The sequence below is a fragment of the Diceros bicornis genome, chromosome 33 (genome assembly GCF_020826845.1).
Source record: "Diceros bicornis minor isolate mBicDic1 chromosome 33, mDicBic1.mat.cur, whole genome shotgun sequence".
NCBI lineage: Eukaryota > Metazoa > Chordata > Mammalia > Perissodactyla > Rhinocerotidae > Diceros > Diceros bicornis.
The window spans coordinates 36,427,053-36,439,753 of record NC_080772.1 but is presented as its reverse complement, the minus strand read 5'-3'; the positions used below and the strand labels follow the sequence as shown (position 1 = coordinate 36,439,753).

General features: G+C 37.6%; 1 protein-coding gene across 1 annotated transcript in view; it reads left to right on the top strand.

The window, feature by feature from the left end:
* CNGB3 (cyclic nucleotide gated channel subunit beta 3) overlaps positions 1 to 12,701 on the top strand; it is a 144,353-nt gene that overhangs the window by 83,488 nt on the left and 48,164 nt on the right. Inside the window, exons 8-10 of the mRNA XM_058529003.1 lie at positions 483 to 569; positions 4,379 to 4,443; positions 5,183 to 5,305. Of these exons, the coding sequence (XP_058384986.1) occupies positions 483 to 569; positions 4,379 to 4,443; positions 5,183 to 5,305 (275 nt within the window). The remainder of the gene's footprint in view (positions 1 to 482; positions 570 to 4,378; positions 4,444 to 5,182; positions 5,306 to 12,701) is intronic.

The window sequence follows — 12,701 nt, the reverse complement described above, 5'->3', positions numbered from 1 at the left end:
TTGAGGAGTTTGGATGAACCTCCAGCAATATATTCAGGCCTGAATACTGGAGAATTAGCTGAAACATAAAAATACATCACTGCAATGAATGTGCGATGGTTTCAAATAAAATCGAGAATGGACTTGATTTTCAGTCCAAGAACTCCACATTTAAAACACTACTTAAATGTATTTTAACATTAGCAACCATACCGTATCTGAAGTATGTGTGACAGCTCAACAAAAATCCCAGAAAATGCAGTACCTGGGGAGAGATCAGACGTGAGGAGGTGGAAATGAGATACTCTGGAAGTAGGCTGCGAAATAGTGTTCTTGTTTTCATGGTGCTATTGTGCCTTTCAGTGGCACCATGAAAGCAATTTTATATTAAACAACAAATAATTCATGGTGGTTGGTCAGTTTTTACATACATTGGTGTAAATCAATCTGTGTGTAAAAAAGCGTGTGAACACAACGTAATTGTGAATGTGTTCTTCCAACAGCTGGATGTTGCATCAATAATTCCGTTTGATGTTTTCTACCTCTTCTTTGGGTTTAATCCAATATTTAGGACAAATAGGGTATTAAAGGTAAGATAACTATATTTAATTATCTTCTTATAATAATGGAAATCTTGAAGTGATTTAAAATATCCTAAAAGTATAACATTCTTAACTTTCCCCAAACTGCCCTCCATTTTTCTGCCCCCATCAATGCTATGAATTTTAAAGACCGAATAAAAGAAAAACATTGGTTCTACTGATGGAAGTTGCTCTTAGTTGTTTTTATTTGACACTCATAACAGGTATTTTTATAATCTAAGATAAGAATACCTTTTTGCTTCTAAATACAGCTATAATTACAAATGAATCTTTTATAATTTTATTCTTTTCCACTTGTCTTTTCTTATTAGACAGTCACTGAAGGCCTGGATACTGGCTGTAAAATGAAGGAGTTAGATTAAATGACCTCGAAGTTATCTTACTCATCTAAAATTCTATAATTCTAGAAAAAAATGCAAACACACTTTTGCATAACAAAATCATTTCCATACTTGGATACAACTCAAATGTCCATCAATAGGGAATTGGTTAAGTAAATTGTGGTACATTTATATAACAGAATACTTTGTAACTCAAAAAAATAAAGAGGAAGTTTTCTTTGAACTGATACAGAAAGATCTCAAAGATAAATTGCTAAGTCAAAGAAAAAAGCTAGTTCCAGAACAGTTTATAGAACAATGCTAACGTTTATGTAACACAAAGGGAAAAATATTCCATTTTTCTGTATTTATATACACACTGAATGTCTACAAAAAAACCAAAACAGGGGCCGGCCCAGTGGTGCAGCAGTTAAGTGCATTCGCTCTGCTTCGGGGCCGGGGTTCGCTAGTCTGGATCCCAGGCGCCGCAGACGCACCACTTGTCACGCCATGCTGTGGGGGTGTCCCATATAAAGTAGAGGAAAATGGGCACAGAAGTTAGCTCAGGGCCAGTCTTCCTCGGCAAAAAAAAGAGGAGGATCAGCATAGGATGTTAGCTCAGGGCTGACCTCCCTCACAAAAAAAAAAAAAAACTAATAAAAATGGTTACCTGAGGTGGGGAGGGAGGCAGGAGGGAACATGAGGATGGATAGGGCGAGAGTAGGAGCAAGACTTCTGAAGTACATATTTCCTATTGTTTGTGAACTATGTGAACAGATCACCTATTCAAGAAGATTCTGACAGAAATATTTTATAGCTCATGGCTTCATCGGGCGCCTAAAGTGAATCAGACAAGAGTCAGAATGTGAAATTTCATACAAATCTTTAACAATCACTATGATAGCTTGTATTTCCAAAGACAACCTTCTTAGAAGGAACACGGAGGATTTTATCGATGTTAGGTGGTTACCTCCTTCGCGTCTTGGGAAGATGAGCCCGCACAACCTGGGGGACCCACAGGGGTGGGTCCTGACGACAGCAGGAACAACAAAAGCGGCAGCTGCTGGTTGTTGAATACACACTGGGGGCAACATACTGTGTTCATCTTCACGTTCATTATCTCACTTCTTCTCCAAATAACTTCATGTTAGAGATGAGGAAAATGAGAATCAGCAGGGTGAAAAAATCTGTCCAGACACGCTGTTGGTGATTGGCGGTATCTGGATTCTACTACATATTTTTCTGACTCCAAATTCTGTACTGTAATCAGGTTGGCAAATAAACCTCAGGCTGAAAGGACTTTCCTTCCACGCCCACGAAGTTTCCAAGTTGAGAGGGATCTTACCCTCTATTCTCATACATTCAAAACAACTCTGGAGACCCCTGGTTCCACCATGGAATGTGGGCCTGGACTGGGGCGGGACTTAACGTTCCAAGCAGTTTAGTGGGCAGGCCCTCCCTCATCAAATTTCCAGTCTCACATGCAAGTTTCAGGAGGTCCCGCTCAGAGATAACCAACTTTCAGAAAGACTCAGTTTCCTACGGATTTGGGAGTCGGTCTGGCATTATAATAAAAGCTTATAAAATGCCAAGTCTTCACATTCTGTCTCTGTATCCCTAAGGTGTCCAACAGCCCTCTGTATGCAGTGGTTGTCTTTTAATATAGGGGATTCTGAAAGTCAACACTGATCTTCTTTCCACAGCCCCGTAATCCAGTCATTTCACATAAAAGTGTGTCATTTTTTAATGCCCAATTCTTTAGGGTAAATATTTATCTGTCTCCAAATTATGTATGAGAAAACAAAAATCTAAGTTTTCTCCACAGTGAACACAAGCTAAATTTAAAAACATGCCTTTGTGCAAACTTCTAGCACAATAAACAAGTTACCACATATTGAAATGATCTTAATCTGAATGTTTGAGGGATTTTTTCCTACTCAGGAATTCTGGAAAAACAAATGATAGTGTTTACTTCTAATTAAATAGACATTATTTTTTTTTTTTTTACTTGTTTTGTGTGTGTGTGAGTAAGACCAAGCCTGAGCTAACATCCCATGCCAATCTTCCTCTTTTTGCTGAGGAAGATCAGCCCTGGCCCAACATCCATGCCCATCTTCTTCTACTTTCTATGGGACGTCGCCACAGCATGGCTTGATGAGCGGTGCATCGGTGCACGCCTGGGATCCGAACCAGTGAACCCTTGGGCCGTCGAAGTGGAGCGCGCTCACTTAACCACTGTGCCACTGGGCCAGCCCTAAATAGTATTATTATGTCATTTTTTTAAATCCCAAATGCTCTATTGCAGTCATATCTACATCAGATGAAATTTTGAACTAAGGAATCTCTAAGGTCCCTTCTATGTGGAAGATACTATGAGTCCAAGCACATTAAATATTTAAATATATTAACTCATGTGGGCATGCAACGCCTTCAGGAGGCACGTTTTCTTATTGTCCCCATTTACAGATGAGGAAACCAAGGTACAGAAATATTAAGTGACTCTCCCAAGATCGCTGGGTTAGTAAATGGTGGAGGAGGGACTGGTGTGTGGATCTGGATTTCATGCTCTTAACTCCTACATGGTACTGCCTGTAGCCATAGAAGAGGAAGTGCATGCAGAGGGTAAGAGCTGAGGCAGAAGGAGATGGAAGCAGAAGCTTGAGAGAAATAGCAACTCCAGATTAGATGCATATAAACTCATGGTATCTTCGAACAGTGTCAAGAAGAGCTAACCACGGGGCCGGCCCAGTGGTGCAGTGGTTAAGTTCGCATACTCCACTTTGGTGGCCGGGAGTTCTCAGGTTCGAATCCCCGGCGCAGAACTATGCACTGCTCATCAAGCCAGGCTGTGGTGGTGACCCACATACAAAATAGAGGAAGATGGGCACAGATGTTAGCTCAGGGCCAATCTTCCTCAGCAAAAGGAGAGGATTGGCAAAGGATGTTAGCTCAGGGCCGATCTTCCTCACCAAAAAAGAAAGAAGAGCTAAAAAGTACTACTATTTACTGGACTTTAAATATTGTGGAAATAACTACACATTTAAGGCAACTTGCTTAAAAATAATGTTAGTGTTGAGCAACAGGATTTAAGACCTATTTATGACTTCAGTGTACTACATTATACTTTTCCTATTTTACTTATGTTTTGAGGGAAGCGTGATTTTAATTATTGTAGAACAGAGTTCTATTATATGCTTTAAAAAGAAAAAGAAATGTTTTTAAGCTTGATTTTCAACTTGCATTACAAACAAGACTATAACTAAAGGGGAGAAATAAAATAAAGCAGGTTAGCTCTGGAAGTTTGGCACCATGCTAAAACGTGCTGCCCAGAGGAAAAAACCACTAAACAGGCCTTAGTTTTTTTTAAAAGACATACGAGTAGAATTATTTTCAGTAACAAATAAAGTCTATTGTATTTACATAGATGTATCTAAGACTAACACGCTTTTGGATTTCTTTTGCTTGTTTTCTACGTAGTACACTTCATTTTTTGAGTTTAATCACCATCTAGAGTCTATAATGGACAAGGCATATATCTACAGGTAAAGTATAAGTCAGTATCCTTCGGGGGCAGGGGAGAAAGCAATGGTACAGCATTTTAGGCAGTATTTGGGAAGAATATGACCTCCCTACACAAGAAAGTGGATAATTTCAGATTTTTGGCTATATAAAATATAAGGTTATGTTCTAAAACAGATTTGAATAAACTGAAGTGAGATAAAGAGTCAAAGTCGTATTAGATTTTGGAAGAATAGAGGACTAAAAAAATTGGACTACGACCTGCTTCATTTAGAATAAGGACCGATAAACACGTTCTTTTTCAAGTTGACTTCACATCTCCCTCTTGACAATTCATTCTAATCTGAATTTCATTCATTTGCCACTCTGAACTTCTCTTGCACAGAGACCTGTAGTCTCAGTTAATCGCAGCATACAGTCCCATGAGCTTTTCAGAGATATCCAGTTAAATCAGCGTGGCGTATTTTATGGGGCTCAAAGTGAAGAGGTGACCCTTGAGGCGTGTCTTTCAGAGGGTTGACTCATACCATCTGTGAAAAGAGAGGGAGATTCTTTTTCTACACTCTGTCAGTCGCAGTCAAGACACTGCTGTCAGAAAACATGCCATGGCACCATCATTTTCTACTGTACTAATGAGAGTCAACAGCTCTCAAATTTAAAGCAAAGAGATTCAGTGGAGACTTTAAGGAAAAGGAAATGTTAAAATAGGCTGTATTCCAGAAACAACATGAGTCCTTACTTTGCATTTATTCTCCTTGACAGAGTCATTCGAACAACTGGATATTTGCTGTTTACTCTGCACATTAATGCCTGTATTTATTACTGGGCTTCAAACTATGAAGGAATTGGAACTACTAGATGGGTGTATGATGGTGAAGGAAACAAGTAAGCTTTCATTTTGAAGCAAACTTTTATTGATTCTTCTTAACTTTCTGTTTCAATGGATGAGTTTTCTTAAACCAGTGTTTTGAAACTATAAGTCATAATCCACTATTGGGCAGTAAAAACTCTTCAGTAGGTCAGTATGTTCTTAAGTGAAAAAGGGTAGAGTAGAGGAGAATGGAATAGAAAATATCAGACTCTGAAGTACCCAGTAGGAGTGTGTGTGTGTGTGTGTGTGTGTGTGTTTGTGTGTGTGTCCTGGGTGGACCTGGGAAATGCATTTCTTATTCTAGATCATGATCAGAAAAGTTCAAAAGCCTCTGCTTTAGACAACTGAGCAGTAAGGTAACTTTTAATAACTCCAATGCTGATTGTTAGTAATAAACCATGTTAATTATTCCAAGGGTAGGTGCAGTGGGTAATTAGTTTACCACTGAAGGATTTTATGGTTTTATGAGTCAGCTATAACCACTAACTCAATTAAACACTTAGAGAGTAACAAGGATCATAAATTAAACTTGACAATTAGATATGCAAGTGTCCCAGGAATAAAAGAGATCATTTGAAAAATTTAACACAGCAGAATCAGGACTCAGTAATGGCAACTGGGCTGTTTAATAGTGACATTTCCTTTCAGTAGATACAAGAGCCTGGCATAAAGTAAACTCTGCCAGTTTTCTGCTCCGATGACATGACATTGAGCATCTTACAAGGCAATGTCCTTACTGGAAAAGAGCAGGTCCCAGGGTGACTTTGAAGGGCAGCTCACAGCAGCCTTGGGAAGGAAAGCAATTACAGGACAGAGCAAAGAGAGTCAAGATACCTCACGAAATTACGCTCTACCTAGAGTGGACGGGCTGTGTATGAGGAATTTTAACAACATTTTTGGAACTTTTAACCAGAACCGATTTTAAAAATTTAAAACGTCAGAAGGCCAACTGATTGGGAACACGCACACACACATACATACACACAGAATAGCTATTCCTGGAAAGTTTATAACCAAATCGATAAGTAATTCCCTTTAGAATGTGGATTAATTTATGTATTTAGTTTAATATAAATAACTAATTTATATAGAAAATTGACTAAGGTACCAACTGTATTAAATATTGCCCAAAAGTGAGTATGTAATCCAATATCACTAGATGCCTGAGGCTGATAACTGTTTTTATCAAATTAGCAAAATAATATAGAGTTGCATCAGAGTGCCTTCCAGAAGAAGTGGAGCTGGGTCTCTTCTCACCCTGGATGCCTCTCTGCAGCATTTCTGGAGAAGGTGTCTTGTTCCCAGTGCCCAGAATATTGTGAAGTAAATAACAAACTCTCAATACACGTTAGGTATTTAAAGAAAGCAGGAAGGAAGAGAGACGGGGAGTAAGAAAAAAAGGAAGAAATGACCAAATCTGTATTATAACAATAAGAAAGCAATCTCAGCTTCAGCTCATAAGAAACTTAATCCAGAGTGTGCTAAGATTTTAGGCTTCTAATTCCAGCTATAGTGCAGACCGGATATCCAAAGTGGTCCCTCTCTAAGATAAATTACCTGTAATTTTTGTCATAAAATTACTTGTAATTACTTATATAATGTAAATGAGATACATTTCTTAGATAAATTACAATTACCACAGTTTTCAATGATTGCTGAATTCTCTAGAAAGTAAGAAGAATCTCCAAAGTCTAGAAAACAAAAGTGCATACTGAAGCTGGAGTAGGATAAAGTGGTGAGATCACCACTAAGGAACAGAAATAGAGAGGGTAACTTCTTTATTCATAGAAAAAAAAAATGGAATAAGAAAACTAAAAGAGAAACTCAGTCAGTCAAAAAAAAAGACAAGAAAGTGGTCAGGAGAAATATGGAAAGACAGCAAGACAGAAAGAAAGCATGAAGTACGATGATAGAAACAACTTAAAATATATCAGTAAGCACAATAAATTAATATGGACTAAATTCCCCAACTAAGAGAGATTGTCAATTAATATTAGTCAAAATAGGCTTTCAAACAAAAATCATGTTAGGGAAAAAGAAGGTCTCCATATAACAGTAAAAGCTTCAATTCACCATCAATATAGTATCCCAATTCTAAATGTGTGTTCACCTAATAAAATACTTATAATAAATCAAAGAAGTTCATAAAGCAAAAATTAATAGAAGGAAGAGAGATTGGCAAATACACCATCAATGTGTGAGACACACACCACTGTCGATTAATCGAGCAACCAAAAGCAATTAGTAAAGATATAAAAGATTTGAGAACCCAAATAACGAACTTGATTTAACAGAAAGAAATAGAACGTTGCACCCAAGAATTAGAAATCACTCGTTCTTCTTAATCACTCACAGAAAAATTTCAAAAGGTGATCGTTTTCTAGGTCACAAAGCAAGTTTCAGTACATTTCACAGCATTTGTATCAAACATTTTCACATTCTCTAACTATAAAGATAAGCATCACCCCATCGGCTCTGCCCTGCTCGTTCAGATAGGAGGGTTCCCACTCAAAATCAAAGCTCCAATAATCCTTTACCAACTGTCAGAGACAAAGGTTGTCGTCCTTACAAAAAAAATGCCTTTAAAAGCAGCATTTTTACGTATTTTTAAGGTAATTTGCATATGGCGGTTAGTAATATACTTACATTTTCCTCACAGTTTTCAAACATCACCTGCCCCTTCTATTGCTTCATATTACCCTTTGACCTTGTAAGCCTAAAGCATTTTTACTTAATGTTTGTGATGGTTTCTGACGACTTATAAATTGAAGAATGCTTATGAGGCCATTGGATTTGTAAACTTTGCCCTAGTTAGAATTAGGCAGCAAATTGTAGGGCTGGAGTGGAGCATTGTGAATATTTAAAATGAGAGTCAAGTTTATTACTATTCCATTAATCCTCATCAGAATGACAATGTCTATTCATTTCAATAGAAGACAAGAAGTCATTTTCACCTATACTGAAGTAGATGGCATCCTTCACTAGACTGTGAAATTTAACAAAGAAGAAAAGGGCTTAGCTCAAAAGGAAAACATAAGTAGTTAAGGTTATTTGGTACCCAGAAACATTCCCAGCATACTTTTGTCCATGTATACCCCAATTCATTTATTTTCTCACATAAATTTCCCACTGTGCACAAACCTCTTAGCAAATCCCTAACCCATAGATCCTCAAAGGAAAGAGTAAAAAGGCAAGCAAGGCTGTCAGGGGAATCCTGACTTTAGATGGGGTGAGGAAGAAATCAGAATTACTATACCTTAGTGCTAGGGAAATTCAGAATAACTTACCCCTTCATTCTACACGTGAAGATGGCGAGGCCTGGGTAGATGAAGTATTTACTCAGGGTCCCCTAGGTACTTCAGTTCAGACACTGGCAAAAAAAAAAAAAGAAAAGAATGGTCTTTAATCTGGACACTAGACACCTTTTGGATGTAATAAAAACACACAGAATAGCAGAGAGTTCAGTGCACCAGAAGGGAGATGAAAGACAGCTGGCAGCATAACAGGGAAGAGTCTGGAAGGGGATTACACAGATGTGCTCACAGATACCATCTTCCTGTATTCTAATTTCAGTAAGACTAGGTATGCATAACCATTCACTTATTCACTCATAACATTCAACACATGTTACTACACTCCTATTGTGCCAGCTCCATAAACACGTGTCTTTGTGGAGATTATGCTCTAATGAGACTGTTCTCCCCCATCCTCTGTGCTTCCAGTGATAAATTTACAGAACCCTGGAACTAAGATGGATTGGGATAGTTAAGAAGATCCACACATAAAGTGTTGAATTGGGTGCTTTTAAAAGTTGCATGTCCCACTACAATCTACCACAATGGCTAAAATTAAAAACACTGACAGTACCAAGTGTTGGGGTAAGAATACAGAGCAAATGGAATTCTCATACATTGTTGAAGGGAATGAAAAATGGTACAACCACTTTGGGAAAAGATCTGACGGTTTATTTTACAATTAAACATACACCTACCTTACAAACAAAAATTCCAAGCCTAAATATTTACCCAAGAGAAATAAAAATATATGTCTATAACCGGGGTCAGCCCAGGGCATAGCAGTTAAGTTTGCATGCTCCGCTTCAGCGGCCCGGGGTTTACCGGTTCACATCCTGGGTATGGACATATGCACCACTCACCAAGCCATGCGGAGGCAGCATCCCACACAGAACAACTAGAAGGATGCACAACTATGACATACAACTATCTACTGGGGCTTTGGGGAGTAAAAAAAGGAAAAAAGGAGGAAAATTGGCAACAGATGTTAGATCAGGGCCAATCTTCCTCAAAAAATATATATATTAAATATATATATATGTCTATAAAAAACTTACATAAGTATATCCATAGAAGGTCTTTTCACAATAACCAAAAACTTGAGACAGCCTATGTGTTCATCCATAGGAGAACAGAGAAACTGTGCTATATTCATACAATGGATACTACTCAACAAGAAAAAGGGATAAACTGCTGATACACACAGCAACATGGAGAAACCTCAAAAACATTATTCTGGGTGAAAGACCTCTTACACAAAAGTGTACGTAGCTGGGGACAAGAATTGACTGGGAAAAGGCAAGAGAGAACTTTCTGGAGTGATAGAAACGCTCTGTCTGGATAGGTGTTGGGTTACACAGGTGTATGCATTTACCAAAACTCATCAAATGCTACACTTAAAATTTGTGCTTTTATTGTACGTTCAAAATTTAAAAACAACTATACAAATATTCAACTCTAGTTAATGTTGACACAAATAACCCATAATCAATCCATAAATGAAAATTGGGGTGAGTTTATTATGAGCCAGATCTGAGGACTAGCCCAGGATCCTCCTTCCCCAAGGAAGGAAGGGCACCAAAGATGTGGGCTGTACAGAGTGGTTATATACCATCGTGGAACAAAGAGCATACATCATGTATGACAGGAATATCTCTTTTACTACTGTCACGAGATGCTTAGCTGGCACAGCAGGTCGGAGGTCAGCAGGTCAGTGGTCACAAGATGAGCACAGCAGGTCAGTAGTTAATCCTTTGTTTAGGGAGAGATGCTTATCCTAAAGGAAACGCTGATATGGGGGAAGCTACATGCCTATCTTTAGGGGCATCATTCTGGTTTTTGGGACATTGTAAATGTTTAAAGCAGATGCACAATGCGTGCTCATCAGGCCATGTCAGGCCCTTTTGGAAAAACAAGGTCAGGCTGAATTAGTTTTAACCCGAATGGCTTCCTTATATGCTCCAATATATCCTATTGCTTTTCATTTATTTATCATTAATATATATAGATTCTGAAGTACTGTGTTTAGGAGGAATTGTCTTCTTGTCTGCAAATTACTTAGAAATGCATCCCAAAAATAAGATGGATTGATGGATGAAAAAATGGAGGGATATGGGACAAATCAGGTAGAGTAAAGTGTTCTTGGTAGAATCTAGGCAGTGGATATACGAATGTTCACTATAAAATTCTTTCAATTTTTCTGTTTGTTTGAAATTTTTCATAACAAAATGCTAGGGGGAAAGTTTCGTGACACGTTTGTTTCACAGAGGAAGAATTTCTATTTTCATGCTAAATTTTTTTTATGGTTTTATGTCAAATTCTGCCTTATTGCTTCAGCTCAGAGCTGTATATATACAGCCTGTTAGATTGTTCATGTATTAAATCAGCCAGATAGAATCTCCTTGAAAATATCTGCCTGGGGTATAAATATTAGAGTTGGACACACTTGACTAATTAAGCTAATCCTAGAAAATCAATAAGATGACATCTAATTAAATTACAAATCTTACCTTTGGTTGTGCATGTCTGGGTGTAAGACTTGGCTGAGAAAGAATCCCAAAATAAACTTCAAAGCATCAGGGCAGAAAACTTCCAACTAACACAGCGGACTATTTCATACACAAAAAAGTAGCTCAGGGCTAAGCCTTCGGATTTGGAAAATCAATGCCAAAGTTTCACATTTGATTGTTATTTTTTAACATCTATAAATGAGAGAATAAGAGAAAGTATTCATATGTTTGTTCCTGTTAACACTGCAGTGACTTTGGAGGGGACAATAATCCCAACATTTGTAATGGTATTGGCCACGTGGGGAGAGAATCTATTTCCTGTCCCACTCTTGGGCAGTATTGGGTTCAATAAATTTCCTTAATTTAAAGGGACCCACAGGTCCAGGATCTGTGACCAAACTAAATCAGGTAACGGGAAATTATAAATTGTAATTTGAAAAGTTAAAATGTAATTCATAAAATTAATTTTGTACTTCTTCAAGGTAGTTCTCTGACATCAAGTTCACTATAATATTAGCAAGTCCCAGGAAGCCTCCTAGAATGGTAATATTTTTATTCTCTTGGCACAGTGGTTTCAAACTATATCCACCAGGTTAAAAAAAAACTCAGGTCCTTCAAAAGATATTGAATTTCAAAATGAGTAATTTCTTTCTAAATCTGTCTTTAAATGAATATTGACTTCAACTTCAGTTACTTTCTTTCTTTGTAAACCTCAACTTCTTACTATTTAAAGACCTGAAAATTGTAAACTATTTTCACAAGAAAAAAATTGCTCTTGTTCAAAGACTAATACACAATTACTTAAAGTGTTAATGTTTCTGTGGCACACCCAGACAAGAAATAAAAACCTGACTAAGGCAGGATCCTATAAAAAGCCCTGCTTTTCTGTGTCTACTCTGGATACTAGACTAGCTAGTTGGAACCCACTAAATCCAAATGCCTCTCTATAACAATATCTGGAGATGTCCTCTATATACAGGGCATTTTTCTTTAAGGATTCAGTGGGAATGCCTAACCCAGACCATGTTATCAGACCTACATGGAATATACCAAATAGTGTACCTAGTTCTGCACAAAAATTACAACATATATATATATATATATATATATATATATATATATATATATATATATAGCAGGGTTGTAATACTAACTTCCATTTCCACCTCACTATGGACTCCATGAAACCCTTAGCCAAATGGAGCTAAGTGAGTCTGATATGTTCTGTCCCAGTCTTTATCATATCCGCTTCTGTTGCCCTCTTCCTGATTCCCTTCCTATCTGAACTGTAATGATCTTAGTCTCTCCATTTGCAATTGCTCAAGTTAAGTACAGAATCTTTATCAAGTATGTTTCTCAGCATATGTGGTTTTCTTCAATACTAAATTTCTAGATAAATTACCTGTTACGCCCAAGAGTAGTTTCCCTTTTAAGATGGAGTTCAGTTCTCCTCTGTCTCTGCCGTGGTTTACATATTCAATAATATAATAAGATGTGGGTAGGAAAGAGGGAGGAGGTATATACTTGTTCTGTTTTCCATCCTTAAGAACAATTGGATCGACGCACCGCTTCTCCGGCCACGATGAGGCCGCGTCTCACATACAGCA